The sequence below is a fragment of the Festucalex cinctus genome, chromosome 4 (assembly GCF_051991245.1).
Source record: "Festucalex cinctus isolate MCC-2025b chromosome 4, RoL_Fcin_1.0, whole genome shotgun sequence".
NCBI classification, from domain to species: Eukaryota; Metazoa; Chordata; class Actinopteri; order Syngnathiformes; family Syngnathidae; genus Festucalex; species Festucalex cinctus.
Window position 1 is genome coordinate 11,677,032 of NC_135414.1, and position 22,162 is coordinate 11,699,193.

The window sequence follows — 22,162 nt, forward strand, 5'->3', positions numbered from 1 at the left end:
TTAAATTGGTATATTTATTACTGTCAAAAACCTAATAATAAACATATTAGTATTTCCAAAAATCAGAAAGAACATTTCCTACTATTAATAAGAATAGGTGTCTCTCCTTTCTCAATTGGGTCGATGGAAAAGCCATCAGCTGGGTGATACTGCCCTCTAATGGATGTGTCAGATCATATACGTCTGGGTTTTAATGGGGGAAAAATATTATACTCATGAAATAGAATGTCTTACGTTTGGCTTTATAGGGTTAATTTATAAGGGGGAAGTTAGAAAGGCAGTAGAGAGGATGACAAATTGAAAGGCAGTTGGTGCTGATTAAATACCTGTGGAGTATGGAAGCATCTGGAAGGGGTATCTGTAGAATTTTTGACCTCGTTGTTTAATAAAACTCTAGGAGGTGAGAAGATGCCTGAGAAACGGAGGGAAAGTGTGCTGATTGCGAAATAGGAACTGGCGAGTGTTTTATTCTGAAAGGTAACCAGAAATTTATTTTGAAACTGCCTCGGTCTTCCTGTCCCGCTCGATGTGTTTTGTGCTAGCTTGCCATTTGCCGGAGGCCTACTGCTGCGGCATCCTGCAAAAATAGAAAATAGGTCTATCCTTGCGGAAGGCCTGCGGCACGCCGCAGCTGAGACGCAGTCGACACGCAACGCACCCGCAAGCGGTGTAAACTGCACCATTCGAATGAATGGAATCTAATTGCTTGCGTCGCCGGACCGCACCGCAACCGCACCGCAACCGCATCCGGTGAACTCTCGGGGTAAGTTATCATGCCGAGGAAATGTACCACAGATGCATTATTTTCCTTAAGTGTAGTGATGTAGAGGTACAGAGAAGGTCAGAAGAAGATGCATTGTGTCTTTTTTTTGATCTTGGGAAAGCCTATAACTACAATGTAACCTTGCTTGCTAGCTGAATTCTTGCCGTATTTGTTTTTGTACCGAGTGCACTGATTTTCACCGATCTAAACAACCACTCCGTGTTCGGACCAATCACAAAGCAACCATGATGTTTGCAGATGACATTATCATCTGGAGTGAAAGTAGGATGGATGACATGAACCGAAACAGTACAAACCGAGAAAGTTAAAGAGGATATGTGTGAAGAATTGGCTTGTTTTTCTGACAGCTGAGATTTTGTAGTGATTAACAGATGCAGAGCATAAATAATTTTGTTTGGTGCTCCAGCAAGAATATGTACAGATTGCAACCACTTCGGTTACTAAGTGTCTCCATTTCTCTTTTGTTGAGCATTTCTTGAAACATTCTTCCAGCCTGAAGTATCAACGATTGTAGTGCACTCTAATTCTAACCTGCAACCTTCAGTCACAATCATAGAATAATACTAAGGTGTCAAAGCAGTCATTGTGGTTGGCAACTTTCCTCACAGAGCAGTAAAGATGGAGAGCAACTTGGCTTTATGCGTTGTTTAAAATATTGATGCTTCACATTTTCAGCAAAATAGCACATTGAATGGCGCAAATGGGTGTTAAACGTGTAAAGGGTTTGTCACACTGTGATCGTGTGGGTTTGAGTGCTTGAGACTTTATTTGGGGGACATTTTGTCACAGTTTCTAACTTATATTCATGACTATAATCATTAAGTTTACTCATGTGTTCCTCTATTGTTTGTTTAGCCATGTTTTTAGCATTTCGGTAACATGTGAAAATGGATTGATTTGGTGTGGTGTACAGTGTCTATTAGTTGTTGAGGTCAATGAAGACAAGGCTTGATGGAGGTTTATAGAAACTGCTTGGAGAACACAATACAGCTGGTAAATTTGGGTTGCTGATGGAGAAAATTAACAACTAGGGAACGGAAAGGACACCATTAAGATGGGGACTTCAGGATTTATTTATTTATTTATTTATTTATTTTTCATGTTTGTTTATTAAGCTAGAGGGCGGCCATCGGCTTTCCCGCTCAGCTCATGACTGAAAGAATGGTGCTAATGTTACTAAGTGACAAGTTAATAGGAAGCGCAAGCAACCGGGGGATTTTACAAATGCGATGCAGAAGGGTTTGCAGGGGTGAAGAACAGGTCGCAGGGATGTGGTGTTTGTTCTGAATGAATATTTGATGTTAGATGTTCTTGCACATCTTTCTGCAGCTTTAATTGCCTCTAGTGAAAACATGCTGTATCATGCCATAGACTGTAGATACTAATCGTATTATGTGCTGTTCTAGCAATTAACTAGAAGGACACGGTAGCGTTTAATCTTTAACAGCCCTGTAAAAGATCAAGTATAATTTTTTCTTCTGGCTACTTCAACGCCCTATGCAGCTTCATCCAACCTAAGTTCAAGCCACAATAACAATAAAATAAAGACAAAATCAATCCATTTTCATTCATGATATTCATGATTTTGGTGAAAATGTTTTTGCTGCATGTTTCCTGCATCAAAATACAGCTTGATCAAGTGAAAAAAAAGGGAAAAAAAAAAAATCCATCTCATCGGTATAGGCTTGTATGAAGGAGAATAATAGTTCTGTCATTGCTATGGCAACCTTGTATCTCTTATGCTACCAAGAAAACTACAGCACTCACTATTACAATTCTGATGTACTTAAAATAAAAAATAATTAAATTGAAATTTCAAAATTGTTGTGAATTGCACAGCAAAAATCCCCATATAGAGATTTACAACTGAAAATAGCTATCTGGCAGAGGCACCGTTCTAAATCACATCATACATGATGTTTGTGTGGCCATTTGTTGCTAACCACAGGTCATAGGGCTTAACCGCTTAATCATAACATCCTTTGGGCCAATAGATTAATTAAAAATAAATAAATAATGTTTTTACCAGTCATGCTCACTGTGATGACAAATTAGGGGTTGACTGCATCATGCCCTTGGACATTAATGAAGCAACTTTCTAATAAACATTAATTTTGTAACTGAATCACTAATCTAGTGAATATAAAAGAAATTTGTTATACAGAAAAGATCTGCTGGATCCATGCTGTCACCAGTCATTAGTGCCTCTGTAAACATGTCCATCAACCAAAAATTCATTTCGTTATCCACTTACTGAGAAAAATCATCAGAATGGCCGTCGCTACCGAGGGTTTAAATTTTCCCTTCGCTCTCTCTGTGCAGGACTCGGTAGATAGGGCACGCGGTATAAAGTATAGTCACAGTAGGTCCCTCAAACCGATCGGGGAAAAGAGCCTGGTTCATGAGTGAGCCTGTCATTGTGCCAAACTGAAGCATATTACTGCGACATACATTTGTTGTGTCGATGGTCAATTTCTTATGCAATTCACATTAGTCCTTGCGGCTCCGAACCACCTTCTTCATCAATGCATGAGCCGTTCATCACACTTTGGGGATGTCAGCCTGCAGGCTAAGCGCAGGCCCGTAGCTACTGATTTGGAGCCCAACCAATGTCAACTCAATCATAACATTGTCATGTTTGTATTGTTTAATTGTGCCTCATGCAGTTGTCTGCTATTAATTGTGGGGATGCTGAAGCATTCCCACATACGTTATTTTGATTTTTATTCTCCACACTTTTTTGCCATGTAATAACTCATATAATACTGTACTTCCAATTTACACTGTTCAAATTTCAACTAGCTTCAAAAAGTCACGCCTCCCGGGGTATATATTGTCTGATTCCACATTACGTACAGTATTTGCACAATTTAACTTGTAATATCAACTTTTCCCCATTCATTTTCAATGGGACAGACATTGAACTTTTTCTAAGTATCACTTTCCACGCCCACTTCCATAACATATAACTTATCATCATTACCAAGTGTCTGATACTGCTCGGTGGCACAGTTGGTAAAGTGCATTGCCCAGTAACCAGGAGGTCATAATTTAATAATTTATCTCTCCACTTACTTTATAAGCATTCCACATGCATTCAAATCTTAGCATTCAGCTTTCAGCGTTCCCACACAATTTCTCCAGAAATTGCACTTAGTCTAGTTATTATTATTATTATTATTATTATTATTATTTTTATTATTATTATTATGTGCATTATTATGTTTATTATGTTTATTATTATCATTGTCTGCTGTATATATATACAGTAGATACCGGACCTATGGCCGACACAAACAGATAAAAAAATAAATAAATCACAACCTCAGTTGAACAATTTGCAAACTTCTTTGATTTGTCACAAACTAATATATTAAAGTCTCTTAATAGTAACTTCAATCTGAGTACTATACTGGACATAGTAACACGTTAGATAACTAGTTACTCAAAATAGTAGCCATTATTGAGTAGTGATAGATCGATATGGTTTTTCTCAAGGCCGATACTGATTATTAGTAGTCAAGGAGATCGATAACCGATATTTCAAGCCGATATTCATTTGCAGTAAAAGAGAAAATATTAACATACATTTTTAAAAATTATTATTTTTTCTTTTAATTTTAAATATGTAATTAATTGGGAGCGTTGTTTAAAAATTATAACAAAAATTGCACGATACTTCCAGGCTCATCAGCATGCGTTAAAAACTAAGCAATTGAATCGTTCCCTAAAGTTTTCTTCTGTAAATAAAGTTTTCCAAAATATCAACACATTTTATTTATTTATTTACATAAAAAGTGGACGAAGTTCCCAGTGTTAGCATAAATTACTTATTTATTTATTTATGTATGTATTTATTTATTTATTTATTTACATAAAAAGTGTATGAAGTTCCCAGTGTTAGCATCCATCCATCCATTTTCTTGACCGCTTATTCCTCACAAGGGTCGCGGGGGGTGCTGGCGCCTATCTCAGCTGGCTCTGGGCACTAGGCGGGGGACACCCTGGACTGGTTGCCAGCCAATCACAGGGCACACAGAGACGAACACCCCTCCACACTCACAAGCACACCTAGGGACAATTCGGAGCGCCCAATTAACCTTCCATGCATGTCTTTGGAATGTGGGAGGAGACCGGAGTACCTGGAGAAGACCCACGCGGGCACGGGGAGAACATGCAAACTCCACCCAGGAAGGTCCGAGCCTGGACTCGAACCGGAGTCCTCAGAACTGGGAGGCGGACGTGCTAACCAGTCTGCCACCGTGGCAGTGTTAACATAATTATTATTTTTTTTTATTAAGTGTAAATGTAAATAAATCCATACATGATAAGTCCCCTGTATTTCACTGAGCCACACATGCATGTGAATGAGGCTACGTAATTTGAGGTTTTCGTCAGATTTTGTAAAAGGTTTCAAAAGATCTTCGTAGACAGTAAAAAATTGTCAGAATATGTTCGAAATGTTTTTGCAACAAGTAAAAACTGTTTGTGGACATCTTAAAAATCCTGATGGAAAAACCCTAAATTTCGCTACGTTTGCAACCATCCACCGCTCAGCGAGGCCTTCAGATTCGTAAAACGAGTTACCGGCATCATTGATCACAGGGCACATAGACAGACATTCACTCACACATTCGCATCATCACTGGGTAGGAATCGAGCCACACAACCTGCAACGAGAGTGTTTGCACCCCAACTTGTAAGCTGTTGACTAACTTTTCTCCAGTTAAGATAAAATTGAATCCACACTAATCTGGTTAGGGGCCAGAACTGCTGACAAGCTCGCAGCTTTGCTTTCACATTTGCACATCTAATCCTTGATTGTGTTTTCTGCTATTGGGTTTGGAAACCCTAAATGAAATCCAGTACCTGTGTTGCTATAGTAACCGAGCTGTATTTTGAAGAGTGTTTTTATTGTTCGGGGATCAAAGCTGAGAAGAAGAACTCCAGTTGGATAGTCGTGCCAGTGCTTACCGCCGTCCACCATGTTCCCGGGTTATCCAGGCCGCAGTTGTCGCTGTACTCCAGGCAGCAGGAATCTGGCACACGAGAAGCATTGTAGACTTCAAACCAGTCCGTGTGGTTGGTCACTCCGCAGCAGCGGAACTGCAGACAAGAGAGTGTTTGTTATTATCACACAGAGCGCTCAGCTAATTTACTTGCCATGAGATTTGTACATTTGCCAACCCCGAGTTAAATTGAGCCACTTTTCTTTTGTGCACGTCTCATTTGCTTCAAAGATCACTTTGAAACCCACTTAGTTCATCATCTCTTTATCTTCACTCTTTGTGCTACTACATGATCTGACAAGGGTTCACATTTTCAATACTATCCAAACCAGTGCATTTCGTCAAATGAATAAGATAAAGTGCCCCACATGTGGCGAGCTCAACTAAAGAGTGGTATTAAACACTCTCTGGCTCAACCGTAAAACAATGACTGAAGCTTGGATTTTTAAGAACATTATTTCTAGAAATAGCAAAAAAGAGAAACAAATTGAACAGTTTTAGAATAGCTTTGCTATGATTGTGTTTTGGGTTGAGTTTGTGGTGATTATGTTAATGATGTATTATGCTTAATTGTTTATGCAGTTACTATGTCCCTTTACCTTATAATGAGCTACTTGCATTATGCTTATGCAGGTCAAGGGGTTATTTTGTTATGGATTTATTATGCTAATGTTCCTTCTGATGATAATGTAACGATGATGATGTTTTAGCCGTATAAATAAATAACAAAATAAAGTTGAAGACAAAAAAAAAAAAGTTTGGCAGGTTTTATGCAGTTACTATGTCCCATATGATGATAATGTGATAGTGTGGTCATTTGCTATGCTGTTGCTATGTGCCTATCTCAGTTTATCCATAGGCCTTTATTATGTCATAAAAAATTGTGCATTGCCCAAGCAAGAGTTACTGAATGACACTTTTGTCAGTTTGTCAAAGATTCCTTAATTAGCCGAGATTTCTCTCAGCACATTGAGGGTTTTTTTCCATGCAAGCTTTCTGCCATCTAGCCCAGAGCGCTGTGGTTACTCTGTACTACTCCCAGCTCAAGTGTTTTCTTTGAGGCCATCTGAATTCATGTCCTGCTCTCTGCTGTTACTTTGTATTTTTGTATATCCATCCATCCATCCATCCATCCATCCATCCATCCATTATCTTAATTTAACCACTTATTCCACATAAGGGTCGCGGGGTGCTGGAGCCTATCCCAGCCGGCTTCGGGCAGTAGGCGAGCTACACCCTGAACTGGTTGCCAGTCAATCGCAGGGCACACAGAGACGAACAACCATCCACACACACAAGCACACCTGGGGACAATTCGGAGCGCCCAATTAACCTGCCACGCATGTCTTTGGAATGTGGGAGGAGACTGGAGTACTTGGAGAAGACCCACGCAGGCACGGGGAGAACATGCAAAATCCACCCAGGAAAGCCGAAGCCTGGACTCGATCTTGCGTCATTTTTTTGTATATAAAGACTCTTTTTCACAACTGCCGCGTCTTGTCTGCATTCAGGTCCTCGTTCCACACCTCAAGGGACAATCTTAATCTTTCAATTAGTGAATCCATTAACTGAATAATTAGTTAAAAATATTTTTGCATGTAATGCTCAATCTTTTTTCCCCTCAGATTACTGTGTATTTGATATTGTTTAATGATGAAATGAAACCAAATAAACAACACATTTTTGATCACAGAGAGAAAGTGATGTACTTTGAAACTGAGAGCAACTTTAAGTTTTAAGGTTAGGTTTAAGTAAATAACGATTACAGGTTATTCATGCTAGACTACAAATAATTGTTTTTGTAATGGATTAAAATGACTAGCATTTTTCCTGACTTTTATTGTATTTAATTGATTATGACTCAGTTACCGGTTTGCTTTGTAAATAGAGAAAAATAATTGTTTTCCAAGGCATGCTTTCAAATATCTTTTTTTTGATCACCACAAAAGCTAATCATTCTGTCTTTATGAAATAAAAAAAAAAAAAACGAGAATATTTACTTTTGTTAGACTTAAATCTGACTAGACAATTCCAAGTAAAATAAGAGCTCAAAACGATTAATAGACGATCAAAATTGCTGTTGATTAATTGTCGATTAATGAATGAATCCTCCATTTTTTTTTTTTTTTTTTGTAATCTATTGTTCCTCATCTAGTGTATGGAGATGTTTAACAATTCAGTAAGTTAATACCATTCAGGGTGAACTCTGCTCGAGGGACATCTTCCTTATTATCTATTCAGTGACTCAGCATGTATGAAGGAGGCTTGCTGGAGAGAGCTGTGGCAGAACACGAGCTGTCTTTTTTAATGGGCTTTAACTCAGCTAGACTCAGTTTGTCTGGAACGTCTTTACTTACATAGCCACATGAACAAACAAACATACACGTAAACAGTGATCAGCGCATTCATGCTTGAACACGTTCAACGTCAAACTGCGCCCGTTAAAACAGAATTGTCCCACGCCATCACCCTGCAAGCAGCTGAAACTGCACATTAACGTCCACGCAGGCTGACACACATTATTGCATATTTTATTTACCATTGTCATCGTAGATGCCTTTGATCATACGCAAACGCGCTAATGCTGTGTCGCTTAGCGCCAACACATACACAGGCCTGACCTGTCATCATGTACTAATGGAACAAAACTGCTCACAGTGAACGCTCAAAAATAAACCCGGAGAGCCCAGAAGTCTCCGTTATGTCATTTGATGTCTCCTGAAGGCATTCAGCAGCCGCAATATCAGCTTCACGCATCCTCCCCCACCTCAACACATTATTCAAAATCACAAATTGCTTCCTTTTTTCCGTTGAAATTTAAAACAAATATTCGGGTAAAGCACATCAAAGTGAAAGCTGGGAACAAAGATTACCTCTCAGAGAGGATGATCCATTTATCTGTCAGCTTTTTCACCACAGCCTTTTAAAGTTGGGAAACTCGCAGGGTGGCAGAGATAGATATTTGAGCAGTTTTTCTTTGCTGATGTTAGTTTTGAACGTTGGTAATATCAACTGCATTGTAAAGCCACACATTCTGTTAACTTAAAAAAAGCAGTCTGAGACCTCAAATGACTGAAACAAAACAAGACATCTAAAGAACCTATTAGCTTAATAAATCTATGTCTGTAGGAGTCCACCACTGTTCATCGTGTCTTACATCAGTTTGAACAATCATCCAGGCGTTTGTGAGACCGACGTTGCCCTCCGTGCCAAAAAGCTGGAGGCCCTTCTTCAAATCTCTCTGGGCATACTGGTCGATCTGAGAAACAAAACAAAACAAAACAACACATTAGTGAACTTTGCTTTTGCTTTATTCAACACTACAATTTAATGAATTCATTTGACTATCTTCAACAATAGGTTGCAGTTATGTACCGTATTTTCCGCACTACAAGGCGCACCTAAAAGCCTTCAATTTTTTCAAAAGCTGACCATGCGCCTTATAATCCAGTGCGCCTTATATATTGATCAATACTGAGCCGCAACAGGTCTCGCTGTCAAGACGCTATTGGTGACCCTGCACGATCGGTGACGCGCATGCGCAGAAGATCCCGCCATCTTGGATCGCTAGCTAATACTAATACGTTACCTCAGAGAAAATAATAAAACAGCTGTTTATTCATTTTGGGAGTGAATGGGGTTGTCAGAAAGCTGGTTTGTAATCTATTAATAAAGTTTGACTGACTTATCTGACTGTTTTGTTGAATTTCCCTTTAACGCAGCACCATCTAATGGATGCATAACGTAACCCCAGCCTCTACTTTAGTGACTTTATATGGAAAAAGTTTTAAAATATGTCATTCATTGAAGGTGCGCCTTATAGTGCGGATAATACGATAATACACTAAGATATAGCATCATGCTAGGCTGCCCCACCACAGATGCTTGAAAATGCAGGTAAAGTACTCTGTTTAGTGTTAACTTGATAAATGGTTGATTTATTTTATTTTATTTTTTTAAATAAAAATAACACACACAAACAACCCAGTTGCCTCACTGGATAGAGCTTTATGGATGAAATAATTCAATTAAAACCTTTTGAGTAATTCAAGTATCTCAATTAAGAAAAAAAAATGGTTGAGGATATAGTTCTGCCTTGGGTACCCGTTTATTTGGCGTACATTGTATGGAAGACAGTCAAGGTCGCTGTAGCAACTCTGAATGACTGTAACATTTTAAATTGGCCTTCAACGTGGTGAGTAGGCCAATTAAAAATAAAATATCCCCAAATTCAGTGACTTAGTTTGCTTTTATTTCAAAGTTGAGAGTGGTGGCTTACTTGCCTCGCCTTCCTGACTGGAAGTTGGAGCCCAGTTTAAAAATAGCCATCACAAACTGTCGCCAAAATCAAAAATAACGTTATCCTCAAATCATGTTCAATTGCTAATTAAGATCGCTTAAACAACACATCAATTGTGCTGACATTGTAAAATCTGACACCTGTCCCAAGTATTAGCGGCTTGTGGCTAGCAGCTATAGCCACCTAGCTTGTGCCCCATACAGCCTACCTGTAGGCTGGCAGGTCCGTCGGACTTGGACTTCTTTTCAAAGACAATTTAATAGGCTAAAATGACTCTACACATTTTGATACTGACAGCCTGACATAGTTGCAGTTCCTACTGATACATTTTTAATAAACCAGGCTTACTCAAATACCAGCAGAATCGCTCCTGTGGTTCTGACGTCACCACATCTCATAGCCCAAAATCTCACTTACTAATGTTTATAGAGAAGAAAATATGCCTTGCTGCTGTGACACAGTTTAAATTTAGGGGATAAAAAAGTGACTATCTACAAATGAAAACCAATAAGTCCATTATTAAGTGAAATGTGTTATATTTTATTGAATATTCGTAATTATCCAAGCAAAAATATATACAGTTGTTCTCATGAATTTTAGGTATTATGTAAACTTATTACATAGTATGTAAACTTATGAGCACAACTGTATTATTTTTATTTTTTTGACCCAAATACTCGATATGATTATTCAATAGAATTTTCAGTAGGATATCCGAATAACTAAATATTCAATAGCTGCAGCTCTAATATCTCAGGGGGTCAACACATTTTGTAATCCTATTTTTTTATTTTTTATTTTTTTGCTCTAAAACTAACTATTTTGGCCCAAACATCTGTTGTTAAGTTAGCTCAGTTATTTGTTTCCTGAAGTTGCCTGACTTTTTAAATCTGCTGCTGCACTTAAAACTCTACTTATGTACTTGATCCCTGCTATTTGTGGGTTGTGATTTTTATTTGTTAAATGGCATAATATCAACTTAATATCAGTGAACATTGTAATGTTGAGTATCTATGTTTATAGAAATACGCAACTTAGCTTAGCGGTAGAAATTTTTAAAAACTTGACCTTGTACAAAAGTGTATGACAACGAATGAATATTAATTGTTTATCTAACACTTTCGACCCAGAGCAAGTTTGCCAGTTGAATGTTCTTGTTACCATAGTAACCAGCTGAGCCTGGGGCCAATGATTTACATGCCAATGTGAGTTGTACATGGTAGAGAGGTGATGTGAACCACTGTTAATTATAGCCACACTGGAGACTTCAGAATAGATGATGGATGACCAAAAAAAACAAAAAACAAAAGAAAAACGCATGTGTGGTGCTGCTCTTCGACAGTTTTTACTAGAAACTCTACTGGAAAAATTGTTCGAAATCGGATTCCCTCAGTTTGGTATTTTAATGTGCTTGGTGGGAAAGGCACTCGGGCATATTGATCCAAAATCTCTCATCTGCATTAATTTACACTCAGATGCGATAAAAGACATCCATATTGTGGTCATGACTGTCAAGTTGTAAAAAAGAAGACAGCTCATCATTCACATATTTGCCAGGGAGAGGTGGAATAAATTTGCTGCAAAAAAAGAAGATATATTGCATCCCATCACATATTCACCAAAGGGAAGAAAAACAACCGGACATTCTGTAAGAAGCAAACTTCTGACTGTTCCAGCTTGCTAATATTCCAGGCATAAAACTTCATTTGTATGGTGCTTTCTGTTGTCATAAAGAAGCTCGTATTGATTGTTTTGCAGGAGTTAGCGAGGAGAAATAATGATTTTTAACCTCAACTGCTTTGGCACTCTTCTCTCAAAAAAAACCCCAAACCAACAAAAAAAAAAACCTTTCTCAAACAGCACATTCACTGGAATATGGAAGGAAATCAGAACACAGCAACATGTTTTGAAAAGAACATGGGAAGATTTTTTTTTAGAGTTTAACCCAGTGGTTCTTAACCTGGGTTTGTTTGAACCCACGAGTTTGGCAGAGGTCAAGACACACACCTGACTCAAATGATTTGTGATGATGATGATGATGATGATGATGATGGTGATGTGTTTGACCATTGTAATCCAAAGCTACAATATGGAGGACTTCCCCAAAAAATATCTTAACAATAGCCTTTTTATTTGACCATTTATGACTAAAACATATTCTAATTAGTAGATCAACATCTTAGCTGTTCACAATGGGTACTCCTGCAAGCCTCTGGCCAATATTATTTAGAAAGCGTCCGGTCCGAGTCCTTCGAATTTCCCGGCCTCTGTCTTTATTTTTTATTTTTTTTTAAAAGAGCTCGTCCGTTGTTTCCTGTCGTCGCGAAGACGGAACTAGTACAGATTTTCGCTGCCCCAGACACCCACTGTTACTCCGCGGAAGGCTGCTTTTAAAGAAAAAAAAAAAAAAAGTGAAAAAAATGTGAAGTACCACAAAAAAAAAAATCTACACTTGATAGTGACCGACGCCGGGCAAGAACGAGAGTGAACATCGGTTTGACATTTCAGCGGTGGAGAGAGTTGAGCTTGGACTTGGATTAGAAAAGTGATTCACAGCTGGCTTTCTTTCTACTCGAAAAGGTAAGAAGTGAGTGTCTTGACATTTAGAAGAAAATGTATATATAGCAGTAACCTCAAGATCGATCACTTCTCGGTCGTAACTATTGGGGTGAAAGTGAGGTGGACGGCAGCATTTAGCGTGAAAGGGGTGGCAAGATTGAATGAAATAGAAAATAATGACTATGAAGAAAAGACGTTCCATTCCGTGGCGTTTCAATCAGGCTAAATGTTGCGTTATTTTCCTCCGTGAAAACAGCTTATTGTAGCTACATTATGCTAGCGGAATGTGAACGCTACTACTGAATGGCGATAACATTCACGGCCGTATCACACTAAGTAGTGAACGGGTCTATATGTTTTTCTCAATCGTCAATTTCCATAAATGACGGCCCACCTTTCGGCTAATGCACAATGACGCTAGCCTGGGAGCGATAAACTAATAATGACTTGAATCAGATTCACGTCCGTCGAGCGGGGTGATTACAATATGTAACTGCATATTAACATCGGAATGAGGTCCAATTAATTGACGTAATTTGCACATCGTTTTGGAGTACAGCACAGAACTGGACTTTGACCGACTAAAGCAATATGATCTGCACGTCCCGTCGACATCAATTGTTTAGTGGGGATCGAGAGTCTCATTCCGTGAAGTGGCCAACTTTGTATAACATTATTAAACTTCTTACCTCTGAAAACATAGTTTAATTGGATATGAAGAGCCCAGTCTTCAGTATTGAGGTTGTGCACGTACAAGTGCGCGCAGCGTGTACGAGCGTGCAGTTTGTTTTCGGCCACAGGTGGCAGTAGCGATTTGAAATTTCAAATCTTCCATACAGCAGCTTTAATACTAACTATGACAAGCAAAAAGAAAGTGGTCAAACAAGTATGTACAACATGAATTCACATGTATAATAACAGAACATAAGTTGTTCCACAGGGTTCAATTCTGGGCCCTCTGCTGTTTTCATTGTATCTGCTGCTTCTAAGTTCCATCTTAAGAAAACAGCAGTAAATTATTTTAAAGTACTCTACAAATATAGAGTTGAGGTGATTGAAGAGAGTTAGCATCATAACTGCATGATTCACAATGCCAAGTTGAGCGAATCGGGTCAGTTTAACTTTATCAATTTTACTTTTCTAGTAAAACTAAACGAACACTTCCTTAAACTGTCCATTTCATTAAATAAACCCTATACATATATCTTAAATTTGAAATAAATAAATCAATTTTTACACAATGTGAAGACAAAATTCAGCCTGCCCCTTGTACAACCAACATTTCACTGCAAAAACCAATATATTGCAAAGTCTATGGGCATATTACTTGTATAAAATATATTATTCATCCATCCATTGTTTATCGTTCTTGTCCTTTTAACTGTCACTGGGGAGCTGGAGCCAACCCCATCAGTTAATATAGTTCAAGTATGTAACCCAGAAAAGGTTTCCCCTAATGAAGCTGAATTATTATTTCTATGATATTCATACACATTCTCATGAAAGCAGGCTTATAAAAATCCCAATGGAAACAACAGAGGGAATGCAATGTAATGTGTCAACTATGAAGTGCAATGACCTCTTCAAAGCAATGTTTATCAGACCTCTCCTTCACATCTTCACATTTTGGAAATCCCTCTGCTGCAAACATATACTCTCTTACCTTCCTGACTACTCGATGAGTGTTGTGTTATGCTGTTTGTGTTTACCATTCCTCACATCCAACAGACGTGAATCAATACAAGACGATGTGATGAATGCGCTTCTGACACGCGCCCACGGATACGAGTATCTGGGTCATCCTGTTTTTTTACCCTCCTCACCTGGTGGAATAACTTCAGAAGGAGAGGATGAATTTTCGAGTATTTCGTCAGGCTCGTCAATAAGGCCTGGAGACGTTCGTGCGTTGCCGTAGGTGCACTGAATTGCCACAACTCATTTTCTGCCACGGATGGAAATTATTCAAATGCTGGTGGGCGGTATCCCTAATTGAGGATAAGAATGAAAGTGTGAAATGGTTTCAATCAGTCAGTGATTGATACTGAACCTGCACGCAACACAATACATTTACAGGATTTGATTCAAAATGCACACAATTAGCTATTGTGCAAAACATTAATAAAACATCATTTGGCTCAAAGGCTCGGAAAGATGGAGTTGAAAGAGAATTCTGAATGAAAGGATGACGCAAAATCTAATGTCTTGCAACCTTAAAGAGCAGTTGTTCTGGTTTCTAAATAGAGCCCAGCTAAACGCTGCTTCCTGACATCACAACAGCAGCGTGCGGCAGGCTGCATGCGAGCTATCTCTGCAGTGATGCAAGAGTCGAGCCTGAGCAGCTGCTACATGAGATTCAAATAGACTGCAAAAGCCTGAAGTTGTGCAAATGACAAAAGAAAGATGCTTATAAAGTGGGTCATTAGCAAAAAGTGACTCCGGTGAAAGTCAGGCAGGCAAGAAACAGCCACAGTTTTACTTTTAGCTTTGTATTGACGTTGTCCTCGGGACTTCCTTTTAACTACACTAGACGAGTCCAAGATGGTGCATCAATTATTCACATTGCAAGACTGCAAGCAGAGATGTGAGATGAGATGTATATGACGATGCGAGGACAGACACAAAGATGTGGCTTTAAGAAAGTGATAGATAGGATAGAAAGTTGGCGCAGTGAACCACATTTAAGGGGAGGAGGCAGAAGCATTTTATTTTTACCATTCATTTTGCGGTGTAGATGAAATGGAAACATCTACAACACCAATAAATGTTGTGGAACACATTTACAAACTCAAAGCATTTGAACACTTCAAAATGATATTTTCTCTCAACAAAATTACATAATACAATCATTTAAATAATGTGCAAATGTAAAAACAAACTGGAGAATGCAATTTCTGCAGAAATTGCATGAATGTGAATGCTGAGAAAATGAATGAAAAAAAATATAGAAGCATGTGGAATTATATTGAAAGAGTTGGGATGTTGTTGAAAGATATGGAATTATGTCAACCGGTATAGAATGGTTTGGAATAATATGGAACAATATAGAATAGTTTGGAATGACAGTGGTGAGAACGTGCAATATGTTGGTGAAAGTTTTAGAATGATATGCAGCGATGTTGAATGATATAGAATGAGTATTTATATAGAATTAGATAAAATAACTGAGTGAGTGAAAAATGTGGATTTTTTTTGGTATGCAGGAATCATTGAAAATTGAGTTGAATGTTTTCAAAGTGGGAAAAAAAAGTTGTTTAATGTGTCAAACGTGAATGGCAAATTTTTAGTTATAAAATGTAAAATTCTGTGGAAAGGTTTTTTGCGGGTGAAATACATCAGCTTGAATGGCAAGGGGAGCTGAGTGAGCGGAACATTTTGAATTTTAAACCAATAGCCCTTAACCCGGACCTCCCCCTCAAATATCAGAGAAAATTTGTCGGTGGAAAATATGCAATGTGTTGATGAAAGATGTGGAATTTGTGATATGTGGGAATTGGGGAAATGCTGAAAATTGATCCCAAAGAGAATTGAATAAGATAAAGATTTTTAATTTCAAATGCAAGCTAATTGTTGAACATCCCATTGGAAATGAATGGGTACATGGAATTGGGGGAAAACTGAATATTCGGATGAGAAAAATGGAAGCACCGCTGGCATGAATTTTTACATGTTCCATTTAGAATGGTGAGACTCCGTTGAAAGTTCCAGAAAGAGTAGCACGTCAAAAAAGTGTAAGGAATAATAAAGTTGAAGGTGTAGAATAACGTGGGAAGGTTGCAATTTTGGCGAAATTCATAAATGTGAAACACTTACCATAACTCTTTTCACATTACATAGCATGAAATTACTGTACATTGAAATGATACTGTATGTTATGTTTTGGGATTTTGTTTTCTTTTTAAATTAAGTATCTACATTTGTTTTCAGTTTAATTCTCAGCCACCATAGCTTGTTGATTACAGTGACAATGGAAGACAGCCAAAGTCAAGGCATATACTCCCACACATTAAAGGAGAGTACATAATGACAAGAAAAACACCTCCATTTATAAGCTCTCTGCAAAGACCGAAGATCCATTACCTGCCATTGATGTAGCAGGCTGACAATAAAGTAGCAGATGAAGAAGCACCAAAACAGGTGATCATTTACACATTACATTGCTACAATGTGCCAGACTATATACAAAAAAAATGTTCCCTTTTCTTAAAAGGATCAAGAAAGATTTTAACATGATTTATTCATGTCTTAAATTGCTATCTTGATGTTTGGAAGGCATTAAAAAAATAACAGTTGCTTGAAGTGAAGTAAATCATTCTTGCTTGTTTGTGTCTGGAGTTGCAGACTTGTGCCCCTTCCTCACATGCCGGGTTTTCATGCTCATTGGTAAGGCCTGGGTCGGGTGAATACTTTAATTACATCATTGCCCCAGGGGAACCACAGCCCAGATTACCTTCCCCTGACACGAGCCCATTTGCAGTCAAAGTCGAACTTTTCAAGGGCATTTCATTTGACTGCACTGCACTTTTTCCTCCCAGCTTGGGATGTGGGTTTAAATCACTGGAAGTGTTGCCGTACATTTCAAATAAGGGGGGAAGCCACTCCAGTAGACAATCCGCATTTAGTCTTCTTCTGCCTCGGGACAGATCAGTCAATACTTGTGAACGTCTACAGCTTCACTAAACTCAAGTACGAACCTTTTTAAAGTGGGATTTCATGTCTTCACTGCTCCTCAGATAATGACCAGAGTCTAAAATAAAAAGGCTCGACTTGTAATTCGGTCCTGGAGCATGGCAATAACACACAATGGGCTGCATTCCCCTTTAAGCAATTCATCTCAATCATTAGCTGGGCCAAATGAATTACAATGCTGGCACATTTCCATTCTCTGTTTCTAATCAAGTCGTGCTTGATTCTTGCCGGCCATGACAGAAGACAATCAACGGTGTAAAGAGGATGAGGGAAGTGAAGGAGCGGAATCAAGGCTGCATTGCTTGAACTTCAATCATCTGGAATGCAGTCACTTATGTGACTTAAATGGCTGCTAAGTTAAGTAATGAATGGCATTGGTAGCCTCATTTTTGCATCATCATAGAGTGATTGAGCTGATCGCAGTTGACTTGGGTTGCTGGTTATTTATAACTGGCATGTACAGTAAGATTTAAGAACTTTTTCATTTTTCTATGGTTTTCACGTCTCATGTCTGTTTCGATCAATTATATCGAGCTCAAATACGTTTGATAGTTTCCAAGCTTTAGTTTAATTAAATGGAAAGGGAACTTGTTTCACATTATCAAGCAAGTCGTAGTTGTCATCAGAAAACGAAATGAATGCTCTTTTTGGTCATGAAAATCATGAAATATTTCAATGTCTTCTTGAAGGCATGAAAATGCTGCACCGGACAAAGTCGGTGTTCAGTAAAAAAAATATAAATACAACCATTTTATGTAAAATGCCTCCATTTTCAGATAGCAGAAGGATTTTTACTCTAACCATGAATATAAATACAAACATTTTTAATGCTTGTATGCCACATACAAACAACTATTCTAACTTGTAGTATTTTCTGTAGAACGACTTTAACAGCAGCAGCAAAATGCATATTGTAATGATTTCACAAATTGACATACAGTATAAGCCATATAAGCAGAAGTGAAGTAAAAATCACAGACAAAGTCAAAGTCTGGATTAGTCCCCTGCTGTTATTGTCGCAGCAGCCCAGACAATCCTTGAAGGATCTTGTAATATTGCAGATGTTCACCCGGGGCTAATATTTGACAGCACGAGGTCGGAAATACTTTTTCATCCTTTGCCTCAAAACCTTTCTGGATTTCAAGTGCACGCCTTTTACCCCTCAACTGCTTAATTAAATCCATGCATCAGGAAAAGACAGCCAAAAAAAAAGAAAAATCATTATCGTTGCCAGTTTTCCTCAATCTGTTACATTATCAGTTTTCCCACAGTTTCCCCCGAAGGTGCTTGTTAAGGAACACGCTAATCTTTGAGCATACAACCGAGCTCGTTCTGATGTCCTGAAGCAGACGGAATATTTTCGAGCCAGAAGAGACATGACATTCCAGATTATTGTTTTCCACAAATTATTCTTAGAAAATGTTTGAAAAAGGAGGCAATTGATTGTAGGAATGTTCAGTTGCTCCCAGCTTGCTTGAAAAATCTGTAGGCCTATTTTAAATTGTGTGGGACCAAAACCAAAAACATTGTTAGAATGTGCAACGTCACTCTAGCTGGACGTTCACAGTCTCTCTTTTTGCCTTCAATTGAAATTTCTTCTGAAACTAGGTTTGTAATTTCCCAACATTGTTATCTGTAGCTGTCAAACTGTCACTGCACACTTGTCACATTTATTCAAGTCTCCACAAATAAATCTCTTATTGCCAGATTATCTAAATTTGTCTTACGAACATTCCCCTGATACATTTCAACTTTACTGACGTGATTAGCCAGCGGTGTTTGTCTAATATCATTTGGCATTCTGTGAGAAATGAAAATTACTCAAGCTGGAAATTATTCAGGCAGAGTTGCAGCCGCGTGATATCTTTACAAGCCCCAGTGGTCTGACGTCTGTTGCTGCAACAGTAATGATGTGGAAAGTGGGAGCTATCACGCTTGAAATGGAACTTAGCTAGTCTCACGGGTGGGCTGTTTGAAGCTTTACAGATATGGGCCGCATCGTACAAACACACTGTCCACTAATGAATGTGTGTTGTTTTCCCGCTCCTCACCAAATTATTCTACACGTTTAGCCTGGAGTCGGGTCGTGGTGTAGTCAGTTGTTAACACAAGACTGAAGCGAACCCCCAGACAGCAACTCGGGAGGAGTTTGTATGCTTGTCAACAAATTCCACCAGGAGACATCTTTTCTCTGGATAAAATACGTTTCAATCCAATTGCATTGAACAGAATGAAACGTGACACAATCTGTAGATTTCATATTCTGGGGATAAAATGTGCTCCGGTTTTCTTAAATCAGACAAAAATGTTTGGTGGATGACATGTATGGTCCAATAAATTCAATAATAATGGTGTCATGATCTGGTTGTTATTGATTTGGCTTTGATTTGATTTTGTTTTGTCATGTTTCCCATACCTGTCTCGTTAGTTTTTTGTGTCCACCTGTGCTCGTCAACCTGGTCCCTTGTGTTTGTTCTTTGATGTCTCATCAGTTGCTTGTATTTAAAATTCTTTTGTTTGTTCATTGTTTGTGTCTGCTGCGTCAGTCCCTGTTGCCGAGTAACGTTTTCCCGGAGTGCTGTCTTCTCTCTTTTTGTAGAAAGTTTAACCCCAGTTTTAGTTTGTTACTTTGAGTCTTATTTTTGGCCTTTTTTTTTATCATTGCAAAGTGTCTTGCTTTCCTTTTTTGTATTTCTAATTAAATACTTTTTTGAGACTACACCTGCCTTTTCTCCATGCTTCTCTGCATTTGGTTCCTCATCCATACCAGCCATGACAAATGGAAAATGTGATTATTTTCCTATTAAATGATATCCCATTTGTAAAGAATATATAGCCTATTAGTGGAATGAGCAGTGCAACTTTTCAAACATTTCTCAACTTTTCGCTGACAATTCCCAACTATTTATTCACTGGGCTATTGAAGTCTGTATTTGGTCTTACTGACACATGTCATTGATGTGAATAAGTACAAAAAGAAACCATGGCCCTTCAAACTAAGGTTTCATTTATTGTAACCTACATGGGCATAACTCCTGACCACTTGCTTTTTACTGCAGCATTACCTCACCTTGACTTGTCCCAAAGCACACAGATGGCAAATCAAACCCCACGGCCTCGCTATGACACATCCTGGTAGAGGAAAGAGCTCATGCGGCACTGACCTCACGGCTAATGTCATGCAGAGGTGAGGACACAAACTGCGCCAGAAGCACGACGACAGCGACGCTTTAATATCAGATTCTCAGTCTTGCCTTCTCCAGTGTCTCAGCGGCATTTTCCGAGGAGATTAGTGGAAATAATATGAGCATGTGTTTCCAATATAGTTTTAGTATACTGCAACTGGCTTCAAATGTATCAATATTGTTATATAATGAACTGATAGTCACCTCAGGGTAACTTCGCTGAGCTATGACGCAGGCACATGGAGTGATTGCGATCTTGTATTGATCCGTTTGGTGTCAGCACTTTCAATTGGTTTCTATCTTCACTCGTCGTGCTTTGTTAGGGACCTTTACGATTCCCGCAGGCACTTTCACGAGTGAATAAAACTCAAATGTGAAATGTCCATTACTACATGTTCACATCACTGTCACCAATAAAAGGAGAAGTCAATCCAAAAAAAATTTCCCGACAGTAACATTTTCTATGCCTCCCCCCGAGTCTAAATACAGTATTCTGGTTAATATTGTGTTAGTGGAATATGAGTTAAGCAGCAAAATCTAGAAGTTTTTATAAGTTAAGTTTTTATCATAAGGTGGCCATTTTGCCACTTGCTGACGAGTGGAAATGACATAACAGTTGCTCAGGTCTCAGGTAACAACCAATCACAGCCCAGCTTCAGAAATCATGTTTTCATTTATTAACTCCATTAACTCCTGACACATCTCAGGAGCTAGTCTTCCTTGGACTTTTTCCAAATTCATTACAATTGCTTCAAATGACATGTAAACATATGCACACCTACACTGAAACACATTAAACATTAACAAAAATAAATAAAAGAAATGAAAGGTCAATGTCAACACAGTAAAATAACATTAAATAATACATACGTAATACTAGAGCTGGGCATCGTCATTGACTGTAATTGATGATTGATGGAAGTGCCCACCTTTTGGCCTGTGCTTCAGCACTTTTAGCGAATGCTTGATAATGTGAAGCCTCACAAAAATACACGGATTGAGAAGGAGCGTATGTGGCAATTAAATATAATTTCGTAGTGGCGTTGTGTTGATGTGTGGAAGTCGACCGTCGCGTGAGGACGTGTCAAGCTAGCTGCCTTGAGCCACGACGCATAGCACGCGGTGCATGGGTCATTCTCAAAATACAAATAACAAATCAATTGCATCGGCGTAGTTGTATTACTTAGGAGGCTTTTGTTTTGAAATTGGCCTCGGCAGTGCGTTCCGCGGACGATATACAACCAAAACCGTGGCGCTTGATGCATACGGATCACGGCTAAAAAATGAGCAGTTGCACCGCTCATTAAAACATGCACTAGCATTCATTTTTTACCAGCACAGGCTGTACAGCTGCCCACATTTGTGGGTGAACTGGTCGCAGTGTCGAGCCCTGTGTGATGTCATTTTCACTTGACAGCAAGTGGCAAAATGGCCGCCTTATGATATTGATGAAGATAGCTGGATTTTTCTGCTAAACTCATCTTCCATAAATGTAATATTAATTATAAGGTCATGTTTAGACTAGTGAGGTCACATATAACATATTATTGCCAAGAAATGTTTAAGGTTGACTTCCTCTTCATCACATAATGACATGAAATGTTGTTAAAAGTATTTCTAGAAATCGTATTGGGTAGTG

The 22,162-nt window shown here is 38.6% G+C and overlaps 1 protein-coding gene across 3 annotated transcripts in view; it reads right to left on the bottom strand.

The window, feature by feature from the left end:
• The window catches only part of tspan4a (tetraspanin 4a), a 130,606-nt gene that overhangs the window by 7,518 nt on the left and 100,926 nt on the right, over positions 1 to 22,162 (bottom strand). For all 3 annotated transcript variants that reach the window (XM_077518900.1, XM_077518899.1, XM_077518898.1), the window contains 2 exons: positions 8,951 to 9,052; positions 5,759 to 5,890 (listed from right to left, as the gene is read on the bottom strand). In XM_077518900.1, coding sequence (XP_077375026.1) covers positions 5,759 to 5,890; positions 8,951 to 9,052 — 234 coding nt within the window. The remainder of the gene's footprint in view (positions 1 to 5,758; positions 5,891 to 8,950; positions 9,053 to 22,162) is intronic.